At 46.1% G+C, this 13,683-nt stretch overlaps 1 protein-coding gene across 1 annotated transcript in view; it reads left to right on the forward strand.

Moving 5' to 3' along the window:
• The window catches only part of LOC148139423 (B-cell receptor CD22-like), a 139,307-nt gene that overhangs the window by 81,095 nt on the left and 44,529 nt on the right, over positions 1-13,683 (forward strand). The window contains exon 5 of the mRNA XM_087980947.1: positions 2,310-2,576. Coding sequence (XP_087837073.1) covers positions 2,310-2,576 — 267 coding nt within the window. The remainder of the gene's footprint in view (positions 1-2,309; positions 2,577-13,683) is intronic.

The raw sequence follows: 13,683 nt of genomic DNA on the forward strand, positions 1-13,683 counted from the left end.
GGATAGTCAGACATGACAGAGGAGGGTGCACTTGGGAATGAGAAATTCTAGCATGGAGAAGAGGGGATGAATGGCCTCTTTCAGGATATGAGGAATTCTGGTGGTCTTTCTCTGAAATGATGTTAGTGCTCAGGGGCAGCATTTATTCGGGGATTTGGGAGAATGTTCCATGATGTTCCACAGCTTTATCCCACTCCCTGACCTGAATCGAGCTGTAATTCCTCTTGGAGATGGTCCTGGAGATGTTACCATTGTTCGCAATGAGCCACAGGGAGAGGTGAAGGAGGGAGACAAGGTTACCTTGGCCTGTAACTCCAGGAGTAATCCAGGAGCTCGCTACACCTGGTATAAGGACAATGTGAGATGGAAATGTGTTGCTGGAAAAGCGCAGCAGGTCAGGCAGCATCTAGGGAACAGGAGAATCGACGTTTCGGGCATTAGCCCTTCTTCAGGAATGAAGAAGGGCTAATGCCCGAAACGTCGATTCTCCTGTTCCCTAGATGCTGCCTGACCTGCTGCGCTTTTCCAGCAACACATTTCCATCTCTGATCTCCAGCATCTGCAGACCTCACTTTCTCCCCATAAGGACAATGTGAACACAGCAGCTAACAAGGGGACAGGGAACATCCTGACCATTTGCTCCATCACCCCAACGGAATCTGGAGATTATTACTGCAAAGCGGAAAATGTTATTGGAAGACAAACTTCAAAGAGCTTCAGGATCGAGGTGCTCTGTGAGTGACATTCCCAGGTTGACCTTTTCCCAATGTAAACTCCCCGGTCTCTGTCACTACTCACTGCATGAGAGCTACTTATCCAAAACTTCACTGTCCCCCGGTCTCTGAACTCACAGCGAGTCCCTTTCCCCAATCACCCTCCTCTCACTCCCTCTCCTGCATCGTTACCCAGTCCAGCAACACCTCGATTGTAAAATTCCGATTCTTGGCTTTCAAAACCCTCCATCACCCCCTCCCTATCTCTGTAACCCACTCCAGTCCCTCCACCCCCTCCCTATCTCTGTAACCCCCTCCAGTCCCTACACCCCCTCCTCATCTCTGTAACCCCCTCCAGTCCCTGTACCCCCTCCCTATCTCTGTAACCCCCTCCAGCCCCTACACCCCCTCCCTATCTCTGTAACCCCCTTCAGCCCCTACACCCCTTCCCTATCTCTGTAACCCCCTCCAGCCCATACACCCCCACCCTATTTCTGTAACCCCCTCCAGTCCCTACACATCCTCCCTGTCTCTGTAACCCCCTCCAGCTACTACATCCCTCCCTATCTCTGTAACCCCCTCCAGCTCCTAGACCCCCTGCTTATCTCTGTAACCCTCTCCAGCCCCTACACCCCCGCACTATCTCTGTAACCCCCTCAATTCCCTACACATCCTCCCTGTCTCTGTAACCCCCTCCAGCCCCTACAGCCCCTCCCTATCTCTGTAACCCCCTCCAGACCCTACACCCCCTCCCTATCTCTGTAACCCCCTCCAGTCCCTACACATCCTCCCTGTCTCTGTAACCCACTCCAGCCCCTACACCCCCTCCCCATCTCTGTATCCCCTCCAGCCCCTACACACCCTCCCTATCTCTTTAACCCCCTCCAGCCCCTACACCCCCTCCCTATCTCTGTAACCCCCTCCAGCCCCTACACCCCCTCCCTATCTCTGTAACCCCCTCCAGCCCCTACACCCCCTCCCTGTCTCTGTAACCCCCTCCAGCCCCTACACCCCCTCCCTATCTCTGTAACTCCCTCCAGCCCCTAAACCCCCTCCCAATCTCTGTAACCCTCTCCAGCCCCTAAACCCCCTCCCGATCTCTGTAACCCCCTCCAGCCCCGACACCCCCTCCCTATCTCTGTACCTCCCTCCAGTCTCTACACCCCCTCCTTGTCTCTGTAACCTCCTCAAGTCCTGGCCTCGAGAGTAGCGCCTGAATCCCACAACCGGCTCTGCTATCAGCTGCCTACAACCCTGAGCTCAGATATTCGCTCGCTTCACCCCTCCATCTCTTTCTTTCCTCCCAGACATTCAGGAAAGCCGACCTGTTCTCCTGATGTTGTTGAAGCAACTGGCAGTCACATTACTGTTTCACCCTTTTCAATGCAACATCTTCTTCAGCAGGCGCTACGTGAATTCAGATATTGTGTTGTTGCCTCTTTTTTGTCATTTTTCTTGGTTTCATTTCTGATCAGTAATCTTTCTGATGTTGCCCCACCCCACCCCTCGGAGACCCCATGTCTCCTGTGAACCTGGATATGTGAGGGATTCTGAAATCTCAGAATCACTTCTCTCTCTCTCTGTCTCTCCCCACAGATGGACCGAGAAATGTGGAGATTATTTCTGAGGATACAGTAAAGGAGGGGACCGCGATCAGGTTAATGTGTCGAAGTGAAGCCAACCCCCCGGTTCATACCTACAGCTGGAGGAAAATGTGCAACAGACAACGGAGAGATCTGCGAGAAAATACCGACACGATTAGGATTCGACCCACCAGGAATGATGCATCTTGTAGCTACATCTGTACAGCATGGAATTCTGTCAGCTCCCGGGATTCTACACCCAAACACATTAATGTAGAGTGTAAGTAAAGAGAGTGTGGGACAACCAGAAAATAGCCCCCAGACCACACTTGGAGCACTGTGTTTAGATCCCTGATCTCCACACTACAGTTGGATAGTCAGACATGACAGAGGAGGGTGCACTTGGGAATGAGAAATTCTAGCATGGAGAAGAGGGGATGAATGCCCTCTTTCAGGATATGAGGAATTCTGGTGGTCTTTCTCTGAAATGATGTTAGTGCTCAGGGGCAGCATTTATTCGGGGATTTGGGAGAATGTTCCATGATGTTCCACAGCTTTATCCCACTCCCTGACCTGAATCGAGCTGTAATTCCTCTTGGAGATGGTCCTGGAGATGTTACCATTGTTCGCAATGAGCCACAGGGAGAGGTGAAGGAGGGAGACAAGGTTACCTTGGCCTGTAACTCCAGGAGTAATCCAGGAGCTCGCTACACCTGGTATAAGGACAATGTGAGATGGAAATGTGTTGCTGGAAAAGCGCAGCAGGTCAGGCAGCATCTAGGGAACAGGAGAATCGACGTTTCGGGCATTAGCCCTTCTTCAGGAAGAGGCAATCAGACTGTCAGGGCAGAACCAGAACTGTTTTCTGGGGAGATGAGCTTGGCTGCTAACAAAGGCAGCATGAAGGTTTGAAAGCTCTCTGTCACGCAGGCTTTTGGGAGGCCAAGAGTAGAAAGCTGAGTTCAAAGAATTGCTGCCTTTACCTGGGAAAACTGAGAAGGTGACCCTAAACAGTGTTTTGCAAAAGCAGCCCCATTCTTACCTGTGAAACAATGCAACATGAAAATGGTTTCAGTAATCTGGCCAATGATGATATTTTCTTTTATGTATCCATGAACGCAGTTAGTTTGTCTGTTTGTCTGTCTTTTGTGTGAGACTATTCCCTAACTCTCTCAATTCCTGTTACCAGATCACATTTCATTTTTTACCTGAGTCTTTGGTACAGACATGTACCACAACAGCTGGCTGTTCACCCTCCCCCTTCAGAATGCCTGGCAGCTACTCTGGAACATCTCTGACCAACGAGATAACATTCCACTCGAGAGTTCCATTTGTGGTCACAGAACTGCTTGTCAGTTCCTCTTTCAATCGACTCCTCTCACTGAAGATCACCCAGTCTTGTTCCTCCGGTGGTGTGCAGCAGAGCCAACTGAGACACCACAACTTTCCCCTGATAGGCCACCCCCCACAACACTATCCAGCACGCTATATCTGTTTGTGAGGGAATGGCCACAGGGAACCCGTGCATGACCTGACCATAGTCTTCTTGACCTTTCTGCCTGTGTACCTCTTACGTATGGTGCAACAGCTCAGTATATGTGCTGTCCACAATGTCCTCAGCGTCATGGATGCTCCATCATGACTCCATCTGCAGCTGCATCAGCTCCTTGTGCCAAATCAGGAGCTGCAGCTGAATATACTTCTTGAATACATGGTCACCAAGGAGACTGGAAGTGTCTTTGATTTCACACATTATTGCGGGAGGAGCATTCCGCAGTGCTGAGTTCTCCTTAGCAAGTACAAACAATAAACTAGGAATAAACTACCCAACCTTACCCATTACTCAACAAATCGGATTTCTTGTGCTTTCTCTACTCCTAAAGAATGACAAGGCACAAGGATAAGGACTTTACATTCTGTCTCCCGACAGGTTTTACTCTGAGTCCCGAAAATTGGTTCCTAGACAACCAATCCTCTTTCCCTGAGCTAATTTTTAAATTGTGAGGTCACCTCAGGAGACCTGCCTCTGGACAGAGTGAAGGCTCCAACCTTTCTGCTCCTCTCCAGCTGCTGCTCCGACAAAACATTTGACTGGAGGAGGTAACAGAGATAGGGAGAGGTGTTAGGACTGGGCAAAAATACAGAGATAGCGACGAGTGTAGGGGCTGGAGGAGTTTACAGAGACAGGGAGGGGGTGTAGCAGCTGGAGGAGGTTACAGAGATAGGGAGAGGTGTAAGGGCTGGACAGGCGTTCAGAGATAGGGACGAGTGTAGGGGCTGGAGGAGATCAGAGAGATGGGACGAGTGTAAGGGCTTGAGGAGGTTACAGAGATGGGGAGCGGGTGTAGGGGCGAGGTGGGTTACAGAGATAGGAAGGGGGTGTAGGGGCTGGAGGAGGTTACAGAGATAGGGAGGGGGTGTAGGGGCTAGAGGGGGTTACAGAGATAGGGAGGGGGTGTAAGGGCTGGACAGGCTTTCAGAGATAGTGACGAGTGTAGGGGCAGGCGGAGATTATAGAGCTAGGGACGGGTGCAGGACGAGGTTACAGAGATAGGGAGAGGGCTTAGGGCTGAAGACCGTACAGAGATAGTGATGAGTGTTGGGACAGAAGGAGGTTTCAGAGACAGGGATAGGTGTAATGCCTGGAGGAGATTACAGAGAGTGTGATCGGTATGGGGCGGGAGGAGATTAAGTGATAGGAAGGAGTTTGGGGCAGGAAGATGGTACAGAGATAGGGAGGGGTGTCAGTGCAGGAGTGGGTAACGGATAGGGAGGGGTGTAGGGGCAGGAGGATAGTACAGAGATAGGGAGGAGTGTAGTGGCTGGGGGCATTACTGAAATAGTACGGGTGTAGGGGTGGGAGGAAGTTAAAGAGTTAGGGAGGGGTTTGGGCAGGAGGTGGTTACAGAGATAAGGGCGCAGGAGCTGGAGGAGGTGACAAGATAGTGAGTGGTACAGGAGCTGAAGGGATTTACAGACAGCGGGAGGTCTGTAGCGTTTGGGGGAGGTTACAGAGATGAAGAGGGATGTACGAAAGGAGGAGGTGACAGATAGGGAGGAGTTGGAGGGACTGGAGGAGGTTACAGAGATAATGATGGGTACAGGGGCTGGACGAGTTTAGAGATAATGAGGGTTATTGAATGGGTTGAGATGCCAAAGATGGGGAGGGTTCTCACAGGCTCCCCTGTGGTAGATCCCCCCCGTCTCTGGGTAATGTCTGAAACTATTTATTGGAATCTGTAATTGTGATCTGTTGAGATCATGGCTTCTTTACATGAGATTGAGATAGATTTCACACTCTGTGAAAAACGTTTCCAGATTTTTCTACAACAATCTGCAACAGCATGATCCTGCGTGCAGAAAAGAGAGAAACCTCTGACAGGGAATCGAACAGGACAAACTTGCACTGTCTCCATTATCCCACACTTTGATTTGATTCATTCAGTAGATTCATTCCTGTAAGTCAGACCTGATAATATCAGCACTGCCCTTCCCTGACGCACATCAGTGAACCAGATGGGTTTTGCTGACAATCTTCAATGATTTCATGGTTATCATTGGACCCTGAATTCCAGATTTTTAAATTAATTCACATTCCACCATCTGCTATGACGGATCCAATCTGCAATCTCCAGACAACACCGCGCTCTCTGGACGATTCCTGTAGAGATATTAACACTAGACCATCGTCTCCCCACTAAAGTGGAAGGTCAGAATGGCACTCGCAGCAAGTTCACAGTGAAAAGATCTTGGACACTTTGGTGTCTCTGAGAAACCATTAGTTGCTCAGAAAGACACATTTTATATTTCATCCCAGTGGCTTTTCTGGTTTGGAAGGCAGTTCAGAGTCGGTCAAATTGCTGTAGGCCCCACATGCAGGATAGGCCGGGTACAATTTCGGTAGATTGAAGGGCATTAGTGAACCAGATGGATTTTTACAACAATCAGCAGTGGTTATATGGTCTTAATTAGGCAAACGTTTTAATTATAGATCTTTAATTACGTTTAAATTTCACCATCTGTAACAATGTAATGTGAACCAAAGTTCTCAGAACATTAGCTTTGGATTCTGAATTGCTCACCCAGTGACATTCTCACTGCATCACTGCCACAGTTGTAGTGAAGTGGAGCTTGAGAGAGATTGAACACAGACAGGAAGTGATTAATTCTTTCTCTGTGTTTTCTAGGTAGCAGAGGAGAGAGTCTGCATGTGATCCTGATCCTGGGAATACGAGCTGGGATATTCACTGTAGCTGTTGTTCTCACTGTTGCTGGTGTTTGTGTCTGTCAGGGGCAAACAGTTAAAGGAAGCTGAAAGGCTGCTTCAAGCTTTATCAGTGCAACCGAATCCCATGGGATGTTCGGTTAAGGGCAATGGTTCGGATTGTCTGAGAGCCATAGAATTCTCAGGTAGCCATTCAGTCCATTGAGCTATGCCAGCTGTCTCTGTACAGTTATGCAGTCAGTGCCATTTCCCCACTCTCTCCTCATTGTTCTGAGAGTTTATTTCCCACAAATATTCATCCAAACTCTGTTTGAAATCAGTGAGCATCTTCCCTTCCACCCCACCTTGTAGGCAGTGAGATCCAGATCATTATCACTCACAGTGTATAACAGTCCTTCCTCACAACCCCTGCTCTGCCTATCCCACCCTGAATCTTCAATATGTCTCCCCTTGTCCTTGTATCATCAGCAATGGGAACAGCTTTCCTTTGTCTCCCTGATCTAAACCTGGCCCCATCTCTTCCTCATCAGTCAGATTCACCCCCAGTCACCATCGCTCTGAGAAGAACAGCCCCAGCTTCCCCAAATGAACCCTGTCACTGAAATCATTGGAGCTGTTCAGGGAAATCTCTTCCATATCCTCTCAAAGACTCACATCCATCCTGAAGTGCACTGACCAGACCTGGACACAATGCTGACTTTGTAAACTAAGCAGAGCTTTATAAACTCAGCGTAACTTCCTTGCCTTTGTCCTTGACAGCTTGATTTATAAAGCTCTTGTTCTGTACTCAGCACAAACATTTAAGGGGCATTTGGATGGGTATATGAATGGGAAGGGTTTGGAGGGATATGGGCTGGGTGCTGGCAGGTGGGACTAGATTGGGTTGGGATATCTGGTCGGCATGGATGGGTTGGACCGAAGGGTCTGTTCCATGCTGTACATCTCTATGACTCTATAAACAGCAATTTACCAGCAGAATGTTTTCAGCAAATGGAATAGAATTAAACTTCAGTGCGTGTGCTTCTTAGTGTACAGACAGAAACCCCAAACAAAAGCTTCTCCTTTTCCTCAGCCTTTCTGCTTCCCCAGTGCTGTTGTGTGACCCTGTCTTACCCAAAATGAAGTGCTGCCAACGTGGTTGAGTAGTCCTGAACAGAAGCGTGACTTCACTCAGACCTGAACATGCTTTCTGAATGTTGCATCTTGTGCAAACAGGAAGAAATTGCAACAAGCTTGTTGGTAATGAACAACTTTACCTTTATTGGATTAGATTAGATTCGCTACAGTGTGGAAACAGGCCCTTCAGCCCAACAAGTCCACACCACTCCTCCGAAGAGAAACCCACCTAAACCCATTCCCCTACCCTATATTTACCCCTGACTAACGCATCTAACACTGTGGGCAATTTAGCATGGCCAATTCACCTGACCTGCACATCGTTGGATTGTGGGAGGAACCCAGAGGAAACCCACGCAGACACAGGGAGAATGTGCAAATTCCACACAGACAGGCGGGAATCGAACCTAGGACCCTGGTGCTGGGAGGTAGAAGTGCTAATCACTGAGCCACTGTGCCATCCAAAGTGGAATGAAATACTCAGGTGATCTGTAGATAAATATCAGTTCAACTCCATATTGATTCAAAATTGTTGACTCAAAGATTGCCTCACATGTTCTCATCATCCCCACATTGTTTGAATTTCTGAGCCAACTTTCGAATTTAAACATGTCACATTGTAGTTACAGCCTCCTGCCTGTGGTGGTGTTGTAATTTGCTTCTCAGATGCAGGAGGAAATAATGTCGTGAAGAACAGGTAGTTTTTCTCTAAGACAATAGTTGTGCTATTGTACAACCCTGCATTTTTGAAAAATTGAGCTTTGGGAACAGTGCTTAAAGTGTTGGTGATGTAATTGCACTACAGCCAACACACATTTTAAATGTTCATGCTTTAGAAACAGTGTCACCAATTCATCAATTATGTTACAGTTAATTTATGTTAACAAAACGCACATTATAGCAGAATGACCTGTTCCTGAAATTTCTGAGACATGGAATTTTTGTACTAAGCTTAGAGATGTTTTAAGATAGAGCTCATTCAGTTTTAAAAGTTGGGACAATAGAAGCAGCCTGAATGGGTGTGATCAAACTCCCACAGAATCCGGATTTTAGTTTTAACTTTCAGCAGTTGTTGCTCAGGTGTCAACAGAGTATGGAACTTGCAGGTTGTCTCTCCCAGCTTCATTCACTCACTGAGTGTTCTCTTGATGTTTTTCCTTCCTGCTGCTGGAGTTGGATGTGAGACAATCTGTTTTTCTGAACTTACCTGTTGCCAAGGGTGTGTTTATGGGGTGTTACGATATTACAACAGTTACTTTTTAGTAGAGTCATAGAGTCATAGAGATGTACAGCATGGAAACAGACCCTTCGGTCCAACCCGTCCATGCCGACCTGATAACCCAACCCAATCTAGTCCCACCTGCCAGCACCCAGCCCATATCCCTCTAAACCCATCCTATTCATATACCCATCCAAATGCCTCTTAAATGTTGCAATTGTACCAGCCTCCACCACATCCTCTGGCAGCTCATTCCACACACGTACCATCCTCTGCATGAAAATGTTGCCCCTTCGGTCTCTTTTATATCTTTCCCCTCTCACCCTAAACCTATGCCCTCTAGTTCTGGACTCCCCGACCCCAAGGAAAAGACTTTGTCTATTTATCCTATCCATGCCCATCATAATTTTGTAAAACTCTATTAGGTCACCTCTCAGCCTCTGACGCTCCAGGGAAAACAGCCCCAGCCTATTCAGCCTCTCCCTGTAGCTCAGATCCTCCAATCCTGGCAACATCCTTGTAAATCTTTTCTGAACCCTTTCAAGTTTCACAACATCTTTCTGATAGGAAGGAGACCAGAATTGCACGCAATATTCCAACAGTGGCCTAACCAATGTCCTGTACAGCCGCAACATGATCTCCCAACTCCTGTACGCAATACTCTGACCAATAAAGGAAAGCATACCAAACACCTTCTTCACTATCCTATCTACCTGCGACTCTACTTTCAAGGAACTATGAACCTGCACTAATAGGTCTCTTTGTTCAGCAACACTCCCTAGGACCTTACCATTAAGTGTATAAGTCCTGCTAAGATTTGCTTTCCAAAAATGCAGCACATCGCATTTATCTGAATTAAACTCCATCTGCCACTTCTCAGCCCATTGGCCCATCTGGTCCAGATCCTGTTGTAATCTGAGGTAACCCTCTTCGCTGTCCACTACACTTCCAATTTTGGTGTCATCTGCAAACTTGCTAACTGTACCTCTTATGCTCGCATCCAAATCATTTATGTAAATGACAAAAAGTAGAGGGTCCAGCACTGATCCTTGTTGCACTCCACTGGTCATAGGCTTCCAGTCTGAAAAACAACCCTCCACCACCACCCTCTGTCTTCTACCTTTGATCCAGTTCTGTATCCAAATGGCTAGTTCTCCCTGTATTCTATGAGATCTAACCTTGCTAACCAGTCTCCCATGGGGAACCTTGTCGAACGTCTTACTGAAGTCCATATGGATCACATCTACTGCTCGACCTCATCAATCTTCTTTGTTACTTCTTCAAAACACTCAATCAAGTTTGTGAGACATGATCTCCCACGCACAAAGTCATGTTGACTATCCCTAATCAGTCTTTGCCTTTCCAAATACATGTACATCCTGTCCCTCAGGATTCCCTCCAACAACTTGCCCACCACTGAGGTCAGTCTCACTGGTCTATAGTTCCCTGGCTTGTCTTTACCGGCCTTCTTAAACAGTGGCACCACGTTTGCCAACCTCCAGTCTTCCAGCACCTCACCTGTGACTATCGATGATACAAATATCTCAGCAAGAGGCCCAGCAATCACTTCTCTAGCTTCCCACATAGTGCTCGGGTACACCTGATCAGGTCCTGGGGATTTATCCACCTTTAACCGCTTCAAGACATCCAACACTTCCTCCTCTGAAATCTGGACATTTTGCAAGATGTCACCATCTATTTCCCTACAGTCTATATCTTCCATATCCTTTTCCACAGTAAATACTGATGCAAAATATTCATTTAGTATCTCCCCCATTTTCTGTGGCTCCACACAAAGGCCGCCTTGCTGATCTTTGAGGGGCCCTATTCTCTCCCTAGTTACCCTTTTGTCCTTAATACATTTGTAAAAAACCCTTTGGATTCTCCTTAATTCTATTTGCCAAAGCTATCTTATGTCCCCGTTTTGCCCTCCTGATTTCCCTCTTAAGTATACTCCTACTTTCTTTATACTCTTCTAAGGATTCACTCGATCTATCCTGTCTATACCTGACATATGCTTCCTTCTTTTTCTTAACCAAACCCTCAATTTCTTTAGTCATCCAGCATTCCCTATACCTACCAGCCTTCCCTTTCACCCTGACAGGAATATATTTTCTCTGGATTCATGTTATCTCATTTCTGAAGGCTTCCCATTTTCCAGCCATCCCTTTACCTGCGAACATCTGCCTCCAATCAGCTTTCGAAAGTTCTTGCCTAATACCGTCAAAATTGGCCTTTCTCCAATTTAGAACTTCAACTTTTAGATGGTCTATCCTTTTCCATTACCATTTTAAAACAAATAGAATTATGGTGGCTGGCCCCAAATGGCTCCCCCACTGACACCTAGTCACCTGCCCTGCCTTATTTCCCAAGAGTAGGTCAAGTTTTGCACCTTCTCCAGTAGGTACATCCACATACTGAATCAGAAAATTGTCTTGTACGCACTTAAGAAATTCCTTTCCATCTAAACCTTTAACACTCTGGCAGTCCCAGTCGATGTTTGGAAAGTTAAAATCCCCAACCATAACTACCCTATTATTCTTACAGATAGCTGAAATCTCCTTACAAATTTGTTTCTCAATTTCCCTTTGACTACGGGGGGGTCTATAATACAATCCCAATAAGGTGATCATCCCTTTCTTATTTCTCAGTTCCACCCAAATAACTTCCCTGGATGTATTTCCGGGAATATCCTCCCTCAGCACAGCTGTAATGCCATCTTTTATCAAAAATGCCACTCCCCTTCCTCTCTTGCCTCCCTTTCCATCCTTCCTGTAGCATTTGTATCCTGAAACATTAAGCTGCCAGTCCTGCCCATCCCTGAGTCATGATTCTGTAATTGCTATGATATCCCAGTCCCATTTTCCTAACCATGCCCTGAGTTCATCTGCCTTCCCTGTTAGGCGCCTTGCATTGAAATAAATGCAGTTTAATTTATTAGTCCTACCTTGTCCCTGTTAAGTTTTCCAATAAAGTCTTTCTAATTGCCTCTTACTTTTATTGTATTTTAACTATATAGTGTATGAATAAAGTGTGCTTGCTTCAAATCTGGTCGTTTGACCAACCGAACTGTATCCAGAACACAATGCCTTGCATGTCCCTTTAAAAGAAGAACAAGTGAGGGTGAGACTGTGTTCTGAATGTTTTGTGGGGGTTTACTCTGGTCCATAGCAGATTGGGGACTCCTATTAGGATCAAAATCTCTAATTCCACATTGGGTTTCGGATTATTGTACTCAAAGGTAGCGGGTGGTAAGTGTTAGTGTCTTTTGTTTTGGGTGTTGAATTCAATTAGTTTAAACTGGGTGGGCCTTGTTGTAATAATGGCTCTTTCAGTCACTAAGAGTTTCTTAGGGCTGGAGAAAGTTACTTTGACCGTTGAGCAAGGCAAAACTTTCAGAATTGGCAAACCAGCTGGAGTTGGGGTTGCCGGTGTCTGTGAGGAAAGGGGAGATATTTGTGGCAATCACGCAGCATTTACAATTGCCAGGAACACCATCAGAATCTTTGGAAATGGTTAAAATGTAATTGCAAATGAAGCAGCTTGGGTTAGAGGCAAAATTAAAGGAAAGAATAGCCCGGGCAGAACAAAAATAAAGAGAGAATGAAATGAAACAGCTCGAATTATGATTAAAAGCAGCAGAAAAAGAAAAAGGAGAGCAAGTCCCGAACAGAAGAAAGGGGGAGAGAGAGAGAGAGAGAGAGAGAGAGCAGAATCTGAGAAAGAGGCAAGTTTTGAACTTCAGTGGTTGGAACTGAAAGCACAAAGTCAAGTTAAAATGGTGGAGGTAAAGGTGAAAGTAGGAATAATAATGAGGACAGGGACGGAGAGCAATCCCATCCGAGCTAAAGGGCTGGTAGGGATCTGTTTCAATATGTTCAAGCATCACCAACGTTCAACAAGAAGGATGCAGAAGATTTTTTTCATTACATTTCAGAAAATGGCTGAACAAATGAAATGGTCAGTGACCATGTGGGTATTGTTGATTCAAACAAAGTTTGTATGTAAAGCAAGTGAACTATCTTGTGAGGGTAATGAGGTGAAAAATATGAGCTAAGATCAGAAGCCTACATTCAACGTTTCAGGAATCCAAGGAGGGACCCTGGTCAAACATACATTGTGTTTGAAAGGATCAGACACCATAATTTTGAAAGATTGATAAAAGCATTGAAAATGCAGCAAAAATATGAGACTCTTAGAGAGACAATTATTTTGGAGGAGTTCAAAAATTCACTTCCTGAAGCACTGAGAACTGACGTGGAAAAGCAGAGATTTAAAACTGTAAGATCAGCAGATGAAATGGCAGGTGATTATGTGTTGGTTCATAAATCAAAATTTGGCTTCCGACATCAATCTCAATCTGTGAAGGATAGCAATTGGAGAAAAGAGAAATCCTCAGGTGGTAAGGGAAAGGAGATCTCATTGAAGATAGTAAAGATAGCTTGCCAGAGGGTGGAAAGGAACCCCATGATGGGGGAAACAGAAGTAAAAATGCTCCAGTGTTTTCCTTGCAACAAAGTAGGCCATTATCAAGTCACAATACTGCTGGTATAGGTGAAGCACTGGGAAGGTGGATGTTGGAAAACAGGATAAACCAGTGAATATTGTTATTGTGGGAAAGGAAAGTGCAGTGGAAGCTAAAAAAAAAAGCTGTGAAAGAGGTTGGTTGAGAAGAGAATGCCAGATCTCTTTATAAAGACTTTACTTGTGAGGGTAACGTTTCCTGATGTATGGCAGCAGGAGTGGGTAAAAAAATTAAAATTTTCGGTGCTTTGGGAGGAAGTCAATTTTTGATAGGGAGAGATGAGGGGATATGTATTCACAAAG

Source organism: Chiloscyllium plagiosum, unplaced genomic scaffold (genome assembly GCF_037043375.1).
Source record: "Chiloscyllium plagiosum isolate Xiang-an unplaced genomic scaffold, Cpla_swu_hap1 HiC_scaffold_38, whole genome shotgun sequence".
NCBI classification, from domain to species: domain Eukaryota; kingdom Metazoa; phylum Chordata; class Chondrichthyes; order Orectolobiformes; family Hemiscylliidae; genus Chiloscyllium; species Chiloscyllium plagiosum.